The sequence below is a fragment of the Indicator indicator genome, chromosome 29 (genome assembly GCF_027791375.1).
Source record: "Indicator indicator isolate 239-I01 chromosome 29, UM_Iind_1.1, whole genome shotgun sequence".
In the NCBI taxonomy this organism is placed as follows: domain Eukaryota; kingdom Metazoa; phylum Chordata; class Aves; order Piciformes; family Indicatoridae; genus Indicator; species Indicator indicator.
Window position 1 is genome coordinate 6017286 of NC_072038.1, and position 13632 is coordinate 6030917.

The window sequence follows — 13632 nt, forward strand, 5'->3', positions numbered from 1 at the left end:
AACATTTGATTAATGAGGGAATTACACTGGCAAATCCCACCAGTAAACACACAGCTAGCATTTAACTGGGAGGAAATTGAAAAGCCAGCAAAGAACACAATGAGATTAAATGAAAACATTCTTGTAAGATCCAATCTTCCATGCTTAAAATCTTTACATTGTTTTCTCTCAATTTTAACACATGCTTAGCTATCATATTAAGTCTTCCCATTCTTCCTGAGTGCCTCAAAAGTAGCACACAAGAAAGATACTCCAAGTAAAATCGATTCTGAAGTTGTATATGGAATTACATGGGTAGTTTTACATCTTTTCTGCATCAGACATTTCTCCACTGGGTAGCACTGAACTTCAGCATAATTTTCAAGGGAGTTTTCTCCAAGTATTTTTCTAGGGAACTTAAACAGTGACTACAAAGAAGTGACAGCACTAAAACCAGACCTACAATGTTTGCCTGTGAAAGTCACCTCTTAAAAATTATTTTCACAAGTACTGAAAAAGTCCTGAAGATTTGTTCTGTTCACATCTTGCCCCTCACCAAAAATGAAAAATGAAAAAACACATAAAGGTTTGATTTTGAACCTGTCTCACTTTACATTCTTAAGGGTCTAAGCTTTAGAAGCCAGTTCAAGATATTTCAGATGTGAAATATCAAAACCATGAAATGAAGTCAGAGCTGAGATTTTCAGGTGTTTCCATGATTGCATGAACTGAGGTTTCAAGTTGAGAGCTACATCATGGTAGAGTCTGTAAAACTGACATCAGGAAAGGATCTCCAGGTCCTTCCCCTCCTGCCTGTGGGAACCTGGTCTTGATGATTTCTTTCCAAGAAATAAATGGAGCTGCCTTATGTTTCCCAAAAAGCATTAACCCTAATTACTCATTTCACTTCATGAACTGAAGGCAGCTGGCACTATGAACAACCCACACAAGAATTAACAGCCTAACCCACAAACACTACAGCAGAATATTCCCTGGCTCTGACACCGGGTGGCCGCTTGCTGCAGCCAGCTGGAATAGATCTGCTGTGGAGTAGCTAGGCTACAGTCTTGACATAACTGTAAATCTCCAGTAGTTGTTCTCCAAGCAGCACTGCTTCCTCTTTCAAGCTGATACCTCTGCCACTTTTAAAAGATTTCTATTAAAATTTGCTGTCTGGTGTTTATAAAGCTCCCTTAAAGCTGTGCTCCTCCAAGACACATGTGCAAAGGCTTTGGGCAAGATTCTGTTTTGCAGACCAAGCAGGAAGCAAAGCTCTACTCAGTTCTCCTCTATAAGACAAAAACAGCAACTTAAAGTCTACCTAGTTTGGACTGCCCAATGGTTATCAAAAGAAAAGGAAAACAAACTTGCACTTTAAGTATGCCATCACATTTACTCCACTGCAGGAGTCATCAACAAGTTGACAAACTTGTCAGTGCAAACATGACCTCTGCTTCATACTCCATGAAGTATCTCGTGTCCCTCTTCACAACAGCAAAGCAAACACTATGCGTGGCAGTTCAATGCTTATCTTGCCTTAGGAGTAAAGCCATGACTGCTGCTACAGATCAAAGTGTACCTACCCCAGAATCCTGGCAAGCAAGCCTCTGAACACACATCTGTGTACTTCAGCTCACTCCGTGCCCAGTGTATGTGAAACACAGCACAGACCTGTTTCCAAAATCACTTTTTAGGCTGTAAAACCTCCTCTGCACAGCCTGCTTTCCACTGACTTGGCCATATCAACATTTATCAGTACCATGACTGCAAGCTTTTCATTCAATCCCTGCTATTCCACATGCAGTCTATATAGTCTACTGGTAAAATACTTAAGGACAAACACATTGTACCCTGATATGTAAATCACATTGTCAAGGCAAATTTCAGCCTAGAAAGTGCTGTCAAGGAAGTAATAAACAAGCCCAGGAAGTCTGGCTGCTTAAGATTTGCTACAGTAAGGGCCACATTGTTCCCTCAGACACTTCTCATATGCAACAAGGAACCTCCTCTCCCTTCTTGATCCTGGCCAACTCATTCTTCATACATTTTCCTCCATGTCCTCCATACTTCCAAAACTGTTGGGAGACCTCTGCTGTACTCTGGCTGCTTCTTTACACTGGAGAATGTAAACACTCATTTTTATAACCACAGCAACTAATCTAGCATTCAAACAGCTTAGGGTGGCTCTGATCAGATGAACCAAGCAGAGCTCTGCTGTGGCAGTAAATATAAGTAGAGAACCCAGACAATAATATAAGGAACAAATGAGTCCCTCTCAGAATTTGTCAACAGCAGCCCTTGTAAATTTGCACTGAGTCACTGGATAATCTGAAAGTGCATAGGCCAGACTCAGGGAAGGGCAGAAGAGAAATCCCTGGAAAGAACACATGAACACTTTCTATAAAAGCAGTTACTGAAACCTATTTTGGAGTCAGGGTGATGAGGAAGAAATTAATACCAATGAAGTAGCTAGAGGTCTAAGAATACAGAACTTAGGAGAAAGGATGCTCACTAGATTGCAAAATTGCCAGTTCAGTGTAGCAGCAGCAACATAATGGTCTGCATAGAACTGAAAGCACCACAGAAAAGTTTCTGCCAGACAAGGAAAAAAAAAAACGCAGTTAGGAGTCACTGCTAAGTGTGATTGAAGGTTGGTGACAGGAACACTCAAAGCTCTGCAAAACTACACAATTCCTCTAGCCCACTCACTCGTCAACATCTCCACACTGTTCCCAAGAAAAGTGCCAAAGGCAGTAGAAGCAGACAAAGCAGAAGCTCTTCTCCAGCCAGAAAGTTCAACAGAAATCACACATGCAGAACGAAGACAGGCAAAGCACACTCTCAGATCTCCCTCTGCTCATTCTGTGCCCCTACCTTAACAAACTCTAAGATTTTATTTTTTTTAATAAATCTTCAATGGTGCCATTGTCTGCTGAAGTCACAACCTTTATACCAAGCATCCACCTTTCTTGGATGAAGATGAATCTATTATGTGAAACAAGAGAAACTGCTGTAACATGCCTGGCAGATGGGTGGATCCAGTACCAGCCTAGAAACCATAATTGATTCTGAAGCATCATTTTGACAGAGCCAGGTTAGAAACCAGCCTCCTGGCTCTGAATGCCTACTCAGATCTGTTATTGTTGCAATCAATAATACTCAGACATGAATTACATTTAGTTATTTCTCTCAAGAGTGCATTATTTAACTGACCTTGGTAAGTAAGTGAAAACAATGAAGATAAATGCACCCAAGAATAGCATAAAATAGTTCATTAAGGGACACAGGGTACTATAGTCCATGTTAAAGCACTGCCATTAATATGAACAGAAGCATTTACTAATGTATTTTGTATCTGATTTGTATCCAGCAGACTGAAACATCCCTTATATTGGCATGGAATACCAATGGAATATTGATGTTCCCTAGCAGCTGTCTCATCTCACAGTGTAAGGATGAGAAATTCATAACAACTATTGAAAAACTGAATGAGTTTGCTCACATCAAACAGGTAAATTCTTTACTAAGACACTTTCTCCATACACTCTTGTTATTTCTACACATTCTGTGATCTCATTTATGAGAACAGGCTGAGGGAACTGGATCTCTTCAGCTTGGAGAAGAAGAGACTGAGGGTGACCTCATTCATGTTTATAAATACATGAAGGGGGAGTGTCAGGAGGACAGAGCCAGGCTCTCTCAGTGATGTTCAACAACAGGACAAGGGGCAATGGCTGCAAGTTGGAGCACAGTAGGTTCCACATGAACATAAGGAAAAGTTTTTACTGTGAAGATGCTGGAGCACTGAAACAGGTTGCCCAGAAAGGTTGTGGAGTCTCCTCCTCTGAAAACTTTCAAAACCCACCTGGATGTGTTCCTGTGTGACCCCTCTAAACGATCCTGCTCTGGCAGGGGCATTGGACTAGGCAGGAATGTGCCTTCTATCAGAGCAGAACTTTCCCCTTCACCACACTGTCTGTCGATGTCCTTTTAGTGAGAGGTGTCCCTGCTTATGTCAGGGTGGTTGGGACTAGATGATCTTTAAGGTCCTTCCCAAACCCTTTTATGAGTCTATGATCTCTTGAGGTCCCTTCCAGCCCCTAACATTCTGTGATTCTATAGACTAGAAGGCAAAAGAAAGACTATATTCAGAATATACTCCACTATCTTGGTGAGGCAGTAACTATACATTTTTTTCATACAGTCAAAGTTCAATAATGATCAGGGAAGCTTCTCATTTTTATGCCTTTGTGGGGGGATGAAGGGGGCAGAAGCAAGCATTTTAAATAAGTTAATCTGTAAAGGCAACAGTACCTAATTGAATCACCAACAGAAATAAGCTTGAAGAGGTTAACATTTTCAGCCAAATAATATTACTACCCTAACACAATTAACAGATTTGGCTACTTCATACTATTTCCACCACTAGAGGGAGGTCATATTCCTCCACAAAGGCAATTTAAAAAAATAAAGGACAAAGAGTTAAACAGTTTAACATCATAAATGATAAATAAACATCATAAATAAGCAAGCAACTGAAATGCATAACTGAAGACTTATTGTGTCTAGTCAACAAAGAATGCTTGGTCCTAAACTTTGGCCACATACCTTCATGGATACATAGAACCAGAGATTTGTTGTCTTCATCAAGTATGTGAACAGGTCTACAGGAAAGCTAAAAGCATCAGATGCCAAAGCTATTGCATTATAACACTACTTCATATTCTGGCTTCTTAGGGGGGAAATATGCTCTGCTTCTCTAGCCAGAGCATTAATAATTTGAAGTCTTTCCACTTCCTGCTTTACCATTTTCATTGGTTTATCTATGCTTCACCCAAAACCCCAAGTTCCTAATGCAGTAATAGCATAGGATTGCTTTTATCATGTGTGAAAATAGGAGTTAATGCTGAAGGATTTTTACATCCCAGCTCTAATGTTCTGGCAAATAACCACAGAAGTCAGATGAAGCATCTCTCCTTGCTTGCAGGGCTGGCTGGCATCAACCCCTCATGCAGAAAGGGAAATGTATGGTGCTGCCATCACTCTGATTATAATCAAACCATCAATTCTGTCCTGACATTGATGATGCAGCTGAGTTCAAAGCAGCAGATGTTAGTGATCAGGTAGTTACCAAAAGATCCTTTTATGTTATTCCCCCATTCAAGGCATCTTAATTCTTACTAAGCTTACTATTTCAAGCTGCAAATTCAGCTGTATGTCTGAATGGCCAGGACAATTCCCTCCCAGGCTGCACTCTAACAGAAGCCCACAGTGTTTTGTGGTTCTCTCAGCAGTTACTGAAAATCTTTACCGATATAATGCAAAATCCTCTTCTGTGAAGATGTCTTGAATTTTGTCCCCAAAGTACCTGAAAAATTAAACAACAGCTTAAAAGCAGTTCCTGAATCAGATTCTGAGTAATACCAATATACATTCTCACCCCATCTGTGCTTTACCCACAATAAAAAAGTGAAAATACAAACTTCCAAGAAATGCCTTTGAGCATAATGTTCCAAAAGAACTGCGATAAGATTATTAATAAGATTATTAATTGTGTTCAGAGATTAGAGGATCAAGATGCAACAAGTGATAATGGAATTCCTCAGGCAGGAAAAAAGTCCTGTCCTCCGATCATGAATTCATGTGGATTCAAGGTTTTTAAAGTTTAGACTACTTGATTTCTTCCACTGCTGACAAACTAGGCTGTAACTGTGGAAGAACTCTGAAAGTGAAGGTAATGGCAGCTTTCAAGGATCAGTTTTCATACCAGGAAAGCTCTTTAACTGGTCATGGAAACTGGTGAATCTAACCACCTTCTACAGTTGGTCCTTACTAACCCTAGCCCCAGCAACAAGCACTGAAGTGTAGGGTAACAAGAGAGGCAGCAAGCCACAGCCCCTATTTACCTGTACAGATTAACAAAATGCTTCCCGAGTGAAAGAGCTCCAGAGTGCAAGTCCAAAATTGATGCCTGGAAAAGGAAACAAAAACAATAGGAAAAATGAGCATGAAAAGGTTTTATCATTATTTAACTATGACCTTTAATAACTGTCCCAAGCTGGCTCTCACTTCCCACAGCCTCCCAAGTGAAAACATTCATTTCCAGCATCTAGGCTGACAATACCAGTGCTTACTTCATACCTAAAAACCTCCCTCGATTTGCTGTATGGGTGCACAAGACCTTAAGGTGCTACCAAAAAAAGCACAGGACTGCTATTGCTGAGATTCAAATCTGACATACAGAATTGCCAGAGTCTTCCTCCACAGGCCAGGGGTAAGACCTTGTGTTCCTGGATCCCTTCTTGAAGGCATTTCCCTTCCTCACAAAGATGACTAATTTTCCAGTATTTGTGAAGCACTCAAATAGCAGCACTAATATTTATCTTGTCCAACATTTGTTATTAAAACTCCTCCTTCACCATGAGTTCCTGTATAGTTCTCATATTTTAATAGGGACATAAAAGTCTGTTTAAAAGAACAATTGTAATTCTAAGGCTTACTAGAGCCAAACTTTTTTCCCCCCAATTTCTAAACCACTGTAAAAGAAAACCAAAGAGTGAAAAGTTTTCACATATGAAAATTAAATCTATTTCTTCATCCAATTCAAGCCAAACACTTTTGCTGAGGTCCAGGCCAAGCTAAAAAGATTAATATTCAGATTTGCCAGGATAAAGAGCTACCTCTCAGGACTTTGCATTAGTTCTCTAGGCTGAATAAAATACAAAGTAATGACATCTTTGACATACAGTATCTGGGCAAAAGCACTCATCTTGGAATCTTGGAGTCTTTCTTGATACACCCCATAAAGATTCACATCATTCTAACACAATCCAAACAATAATAATTCCATTAGGTTAGCTTCCTGGAAAGAATGATAACTTCCACCATACCAGTCAGAAGAATTTCTGGGCATGGTTGGAACAGTACTGCTCAAATCCAATTTACCCAAAGGCAGACAAGTTGGTGAGTAGCAGCAAATCATCCATGCACACAGTCAGAGCTGCAATGCCAGGCAAGCAATTTGCCTCCTCTTCCTCTGGATCATGTTGGAAGAAGACACCCATGACAATCTCTCAGCATAAGAAAACTGCTGCAGGCTCAATTGCTCTGAGCTTCAGAACTGAATCAGGGGAGCTCCACCAAAGACTCCTTTTAAAAGGGATAGTAACAACTTTCTTTTATTAAACCCAGCCAAATATTTTCTTCACCTCTTTAAACAAAGTAATAAGCTTTTCAAGTGGACACAGCATGGGCTTTCTAGACTTCCTCTTCCCAGTTTCCCCAAAGCTTCAGAGGACTGTTATGGAAACAAATAATCTCCCTGTCATGCAAGAGCAGATTCTGTAATAAGCTTTACTTGAGCTTCAGAAGCAAAATACTTTCATTTCTTGGTTTCTGGTTCTGTACAATAATCTCAGCTACAACTAGAAGGAAAACTGCTCACATGTAGCTTCAAAAATATGCTTCTGATCATGCTAAAGTAGATTATAAGGAGAAGTAGCAGAACACATCTGACAATGTTAATTTAATTTAAAAGCAAATTGCCTTTCAGATACTTCCAACATGCTTTCCAAGCATACACATTTCTTCCACTCCTCAAGCTCCAGATTATTACAGTTGGAAAGATCCAAAATAACAAATTAATCAATAAAAAACATCAAGAACGGTAGGTACTCATAGCTGAAAAGATAATGGCTATGATATAAAGTGTAGAAAAGCCAGATGAAGACTGAAAAGGGATCTGCAAAAGAAAGAATATTCTTCAGGGTTGTTTCAGACAGACAAAAACAACTGCATGCCAAACTTAGACAGGGACTTGATTGCACATGAGCACTGAGCTATTTGTTTAACAGCTACCTTGGAAAGAAACTGAACCCTATTTATTTTGGCCTCTGCAATTCCAGAACGTTAAACATTTTCAGCATCATTTCCTACACAGAGAAGAATACCTTGGTGAAAGCCTGTGCCAACACTGTTACTTCAAATTCAGCTATCTGATCAAAGCTCAGCCTGCAATTCAGGTCTCTGTTAGCTCTACAAAGCTTGCAGTGGTCCTGCCATCCTTGGCCAAACCCACATACCCCCACACCTAGTTCCAAGAGACTGTTCAACAGAACTACTTCAATACCCTGGGTTTGAGAACGTCTGCTGAAAGAAAAGGAAACATCCTTTAAAAAGAATAAATCATAGAATCATTAAGGTTGGAAAAGACCTCTAAGATCAAGTCCAACCTTCCACCCAACACCTCCATGACAACTAGACCATGTCCTGAAGTGCCACATCTACATGTGTTCTGAACACTTCCAGGGCTGGTGACTCCACCACTTCCCTGGGCAGCCTGTGCCAACGCCTCAAAAAAAAAAAAAAACAAACAAAAAAAAAAAAACCACAAAAACAAAAAAACCCCAACAAAAAACCACACATATATTAACATACTTTAAAAAAAGGAACAGACAATTAACAATAAAGCACAAATATGTATTCTCTTTGACCTTCTGTAATGTTAATCCCACATTCTCCACTTCACTGCTAAAAGGACTCAAAAAGACTGTGCAAGTAACTACCACTCCTCTTGTAGGAACACACACACACTTGAGCTGGGAAGGAGGAAGAGCAATGAATGTTCTACTGGAAGGGACATTACCTTTACAGAGAAGATAAAAAAGCTAAGCTGAGGCAAACATCAAGAGAACGAATGCAATTCACATTCCATGCATGAAGAACAGAGCATAAAACTATTTTAGAGAGACAAAGACATAGAAGGGAAAGCAGCAAACTGGTGGAGATGATGCTCCTGTTTGGATTCTGTTGAAAGGTAGACCACAAGATAACAACGACCTCTTATAGCTTCACTCTCTGTGTGTAAATAAAAGTAAACCTAGAGCGAATTACAAAGGAAGATAAGAAAGCTCAGCATGACAACTAGGGCATGACACCTGGGAGATTTCAATAATTCAGATGTTTGTCAGGACTTTCTCAATACAAAAGGATGGAAAGGGAAACAAAATTTTTGTGCTATATCTCAGTCCTCCGAGGAAGCAGAAAAGCAGCAAACAAAGGGAAGAGAGAATTGACATTCAAACTGCAAGTTTAGGTCTTTAATAAATTTATTATCAAGACACACAGACACAAGTCCACTTCTGTGAATTCAAAATATTCTGTCATACTTATTAAAAAAAATAAATAATCAGGCATGCTGCTTAAAAAGGAGTTAAAAGTAAATCAGAGAGAACGAGAAAGCAGCCTGCTCCCCAGTAGATATGGGAAGAAGTTTTATTTGAAACAGTGGTTAAAGTGCCTAAAGCAAGATTTTTAAAGAACTAAACAGAAAGGAGTTTAATGAAAAAAAAAAAAAAAATCAGTCTTAGAACAACACACATAATTGGACAGAATTATCCAAACACCTTAAAGCCTAAAGAATTTAAAGCAACAAACCAGACCTAATGCAACAGGCTTGAAGCTTGAGAGGTAGACAGAGTAGTTAGCTGAAAGATTTGAAACATTTCTTATGCTATGTAGGTAAGAGATATGAAAAGATAAAAGGTTCAAACACACACATTCTCATCTATACATCATCAGCACACATCCATCAGTACTTAATGACATCTGTGGGCCAAGATAGCACTACTGGGCAAAGATTCACTTCATGACATGGGGAATACAAGCATGCAAAGCAGAAAAGAAAGAGGAAAACAGCAGAAATAGGGGAGAAAACAGCGTAGAAGGGACTGTGTTTAAAGGCTTCTCCAAAACAGAACTTCCCCAAAACACTGGCCAGATTGTTTTTAGCATCTTTCAGTGTTTATCCACTATTCTGGATACGGCCTGGATGCAACAGTGCACATTTTTATTTCCCCTAAGGAGTAACAAACAGCACATGATAACTTTGTCACATTTACAGACCATGAGAAATGTGAGAAGGCTTGAATGAGAGCCAAGACCTTTCAGTGGACATCAGATTTCTTAACAGGCCTACTTATCACAGCAACACAATCTCCTTCCCATCCCCATTTCCCTCCTCTTAAACAAATAAATGTCACAGTGATGCTTCCAAAAAATGATGCAGATGATGGATTTCCATTTGTCTGATACTCAGGGCTGACGTCCAAGTAAACCAGCTCAGGACCCCTGCCCAGCTCTGTGCATTGGCCAGCCAAGTTCACCTACCCTCATATCTCTTCCAAGCTTTCTCTACTTCAGATTCCCCAGTTCCCCGCCCCCCCTGCTAGGGATTAGCTTTCTGTTGTTCAAACCCACGAAGCTGTGTTGTACACTGCTGTTCTAAATCCTTTGTGGGGAAATCTAATGAAAAATCACATGCAGGTCCCAAAAGTACACCATAGGAAACCCACTTGACAGCATTAACAACAGGAGTTGAGCCAGAGGTCCCAACAGGCAGAGGAGTCTAGGCAAAGTGGCAAATTATGCAACCAGAGAATTGAAAAACCCCAAGGGATCCTGACAGAACTGAACAGAGCATGGTGAATCATTTAAATATATTGTTTCAGATGGGCAGCACTGCTTAAGTTTCTCAAGTTATACTTTTTGCAGGTTTCTCAGCAATCACAAGGCCAAGACCTTTTTTTTCAATGAAACCTTTCTCCTCTTCTGCCAATACATGCCCCAATTCAGCAGAGGCCCAAAGAAGGGGTTGTGTTTCCAAAGAGTCAAGAAAGGTTGTGTTCATACATAAAAGCATCCTGAGAACAATGATGAAGGAAAGAAATTAAAAGTGCTTGTTAGAGAAGTGGGTTTGTTTTTAAGTATTACTCAAAGCTCCACTTAAGACATTGTTTGTCACTACATAATCCACATCTTTCTGTCGTTCTGTGCTACTCTAGTCCAGTTTCAGAAGTCAAGCTTGTGCAGTTCTGCTATAGTAACTACTTCCAGATGGAGAAGACAGTATCAGTTCAACAGAGGCACCAGAAATAACTAAACTGAATAATAGCAAATGGCAGCTGTATTGCAGGAGTCACAAATTACACTGCTAGCAGAGATAACTTTCCAAACACATTTTTTCTGAGGTCTGAATGAAGAAAGAATTCTCCATCTCTCTTCCTCAAACCCCAAAAAAACATTTATAATCTTGTTTTGGCAGTAAAAGAATGTAAAAAGTAACAGGACGCTGCTCACCCCTCCATTAGATCCTCCCAAGGACAGTCCCCTCTCTGCTATTCTGCAGGCAAAACAATAACCTCAAATGAGAATGAAAGTCCAATTACTTTGTCCTTTAACGTCATTACTTACAGCACGTAACTCTTCAGTAAGTGGTATTTGATGCATCAGATAACTCAATTGAATTAATAGAAGCTGACACTTATTTTACACTGAATCTTGCAGCCTGTCATGAAAATAAAGTATCTATGTTGCAGAACACTTGTAGCTTCCCTCCACAAATCCCCCAAACACTGCCTTTCAAATATATCTGCCCAAGAAAGATTAAACAAAAAACCCCAGATGCTGATTCTTAGGGGCAGTACAAATAAACCTGTACAATACAGAAACACTGAATTTGAAATCACAGTGGCTGGTCTGACCAGTGAACAAAGCATTTCCACGAGCTGCATGCTGCTTCAAGCATTAGTGTATTCCCCACTGACATGATTATCAAGTGCAAATCACACTCAGAGAGGCTGAGAACTTTTCTAACTGCATAATTTGACAGTGTCCCCTACTATTTGATTAAAACTCACCACTTAGTGGTTCACAGAGGACTACAGGGTCAGCACTAGCTCATAATTACCCAGAACAAGACTCAGCTGAAGGGAGGTTGAGGTGGTTTTGTTCTGATTTTAAAGGCCAAATAGAACAGAAGGCCAAGTGAAAATCCCTTCAAAGTTATTTAATTCACCGTCCTTTTTTTCCCCCTACAAGGCTCATGCCCTACAGAGCTAGGCAGACTGTGTGCAGCAAGAACTGCTTCCACTACAGTGAAAAATGGCTTTTAAAAGTTTAGTGGTTAAACCAATTTAACCCATCCTCCTTCAGCTAATGAGCTTCGTGCTACACCTTAAACATTGGCATTAAAGAACGTGCTTGTAAGAGCTGAAAGTGCTACAACCAAATTACCTACGGATCCTTTCAGCTTCTTCCTTTGTGATTACTGCATCAGTCACACCTCTTCCACACTTCCTAGGAGTGCAGCCTGGAACAGAACAAGGAAAAGAAGAAAGAAAATGCCATCTTTAACAAGGTTCAAAATAAAGCACTATTTACATTCTCCTACTCCTCTTTCAGATTCAAAGTATTCATAGATGAAGTGATCTTACTGGATATACCCAAACAGAACCCTGTAACAACAGCAGCATTTCAAGAAGAGAGAAGCAATGAGAAGGATGTGCAGGTGACCAGGCTGAGTGCTGACAGCAACATAGCAAATTATACACACTGCCTCCTTGCTTGGGAAAACTAAAATCCCTTCTTTGACACATGTTTAAATTGAAGTCAAAGGCACCCGCACCAAGCAGTCTGTTTAAACACAGATCAAGGATAGGAAACCAACTGGATTAAAAGCCAAATAATTCACTGTGTTTTCTGACTACCCAGCAACAACTCCCTGAAGTCAGCTGGAGGTTCAGATTCCAGGAAGCACACACTAAGTTGTTAGAAGATAACCTAGGAAACTAGCAGTCTAAAATGATGCTGGAGATTACATCCTTAATCACCCATTTATCAATGCCAGCACTGAACCCAGCACTATGGCAAGAATGAACAAGAGCCACTGCTCCTCCAGCTCACTTTTCTCTTCTGGACCCCGGGGAGCTAAAGAAATTGGGCAGAATCAAAGCACACCATTCACCAGAAAGCAGAGTGCCTTGATATTAAAAAAGGCACCCCAAAAAATTAAAAGTTCTGGCTTTGCGTATTAAAGAACACCACCTTGCAATACAATTCCAAAGGTACAGATTTCAAACAAACAAAAAAGTCACAAGGGGTTTATAGACAAAGTTGTTTCAAGTTACAAATTTGGGAAGGAATGGAGAAAGGGGGAGCTTCTGTGCTGTGTTTTAGGCACACTGTAAATATCCCCTCTGCGACCAGAAAGGCTAAGCATGGGGTTTGAAATATGCAAAACTTTCCACAATCTCAGTTCCAGGAACCAGAACTTTGCAAGTCAAACACCACACACCTTGTAGTAAAAATGCAAGATGGAAATGCTGTGTCTCTTGGGAGTATATGGTACAGCAGATCTGAAAAGCAATAAAGAGTAGCCAGCAAAACCAGCAAACTATTTAATTTCTGCCCTAACATCAGAATAAGAGAAGACAAAGTTTTTATTGGATTCCATCTCCATAACCACACCAGCAGCCCAGAGACCACTCCCTCTCCTGCTCACAGCCTTCTCTGCTTTCCACATCCACTGATGTAGTTTCTGGAAAAGCTTCTTTAAAACTGTCTCCTGGGCAGTGATTGTGGATGCTTTGTGCACTGACACAACACATCACACCTGAGACCACACAGGAGTTTCATCAGACATGCTGGTAGCCACAGTACTTTTGAGTAGTTGACCACTTCTCAAGGCAGCAGAAATAGCCAAGATCTGGCCACAGGGGTCAGAGCACAAATGAAACTGTGCTCATACAGCATCCCATCTTCTGCAAATACAGTAAGTGCTTGGCCACTGAAAAAGAATGCATTTTATTTCTGTAG

At 40.2% G+C, this 13632-nt stretch overlaps 1 protein-coding gene across 1 annotated transcript in view; it reads right to left on the bottom strand.

The window, feature by feature from the left end:
• Window positions 1-13632, bottom strand: part of OGFOD3 (2-oxoglutarate and iron dependent oxygenase domain containing 3) — a 34325-nt gene that overhangs the window by 17372 nt on the left and 3321 nt on the right. The window contains exons 3-6 of the mRNA XM_054393869.1: window positions 12052-12127; window positions 11116-11158; window positions 5886-5950; window positions 5291-5347 (exon numbers count right to left, since the gene is read on the bottom strand). Of these exons, the coding sequence (XP_054249844.1) occupies window positions 5291-5347; window positions 5886-5950; window positions 11116-11158; window positions 12052-12127 (241 nt within the window). The remainder of the gene's footprint in view (window positions 1-5290; window positions 5348-5885; window positions 5951-11115; window positions 11159-12051; window positions 12128-13632) is intronic.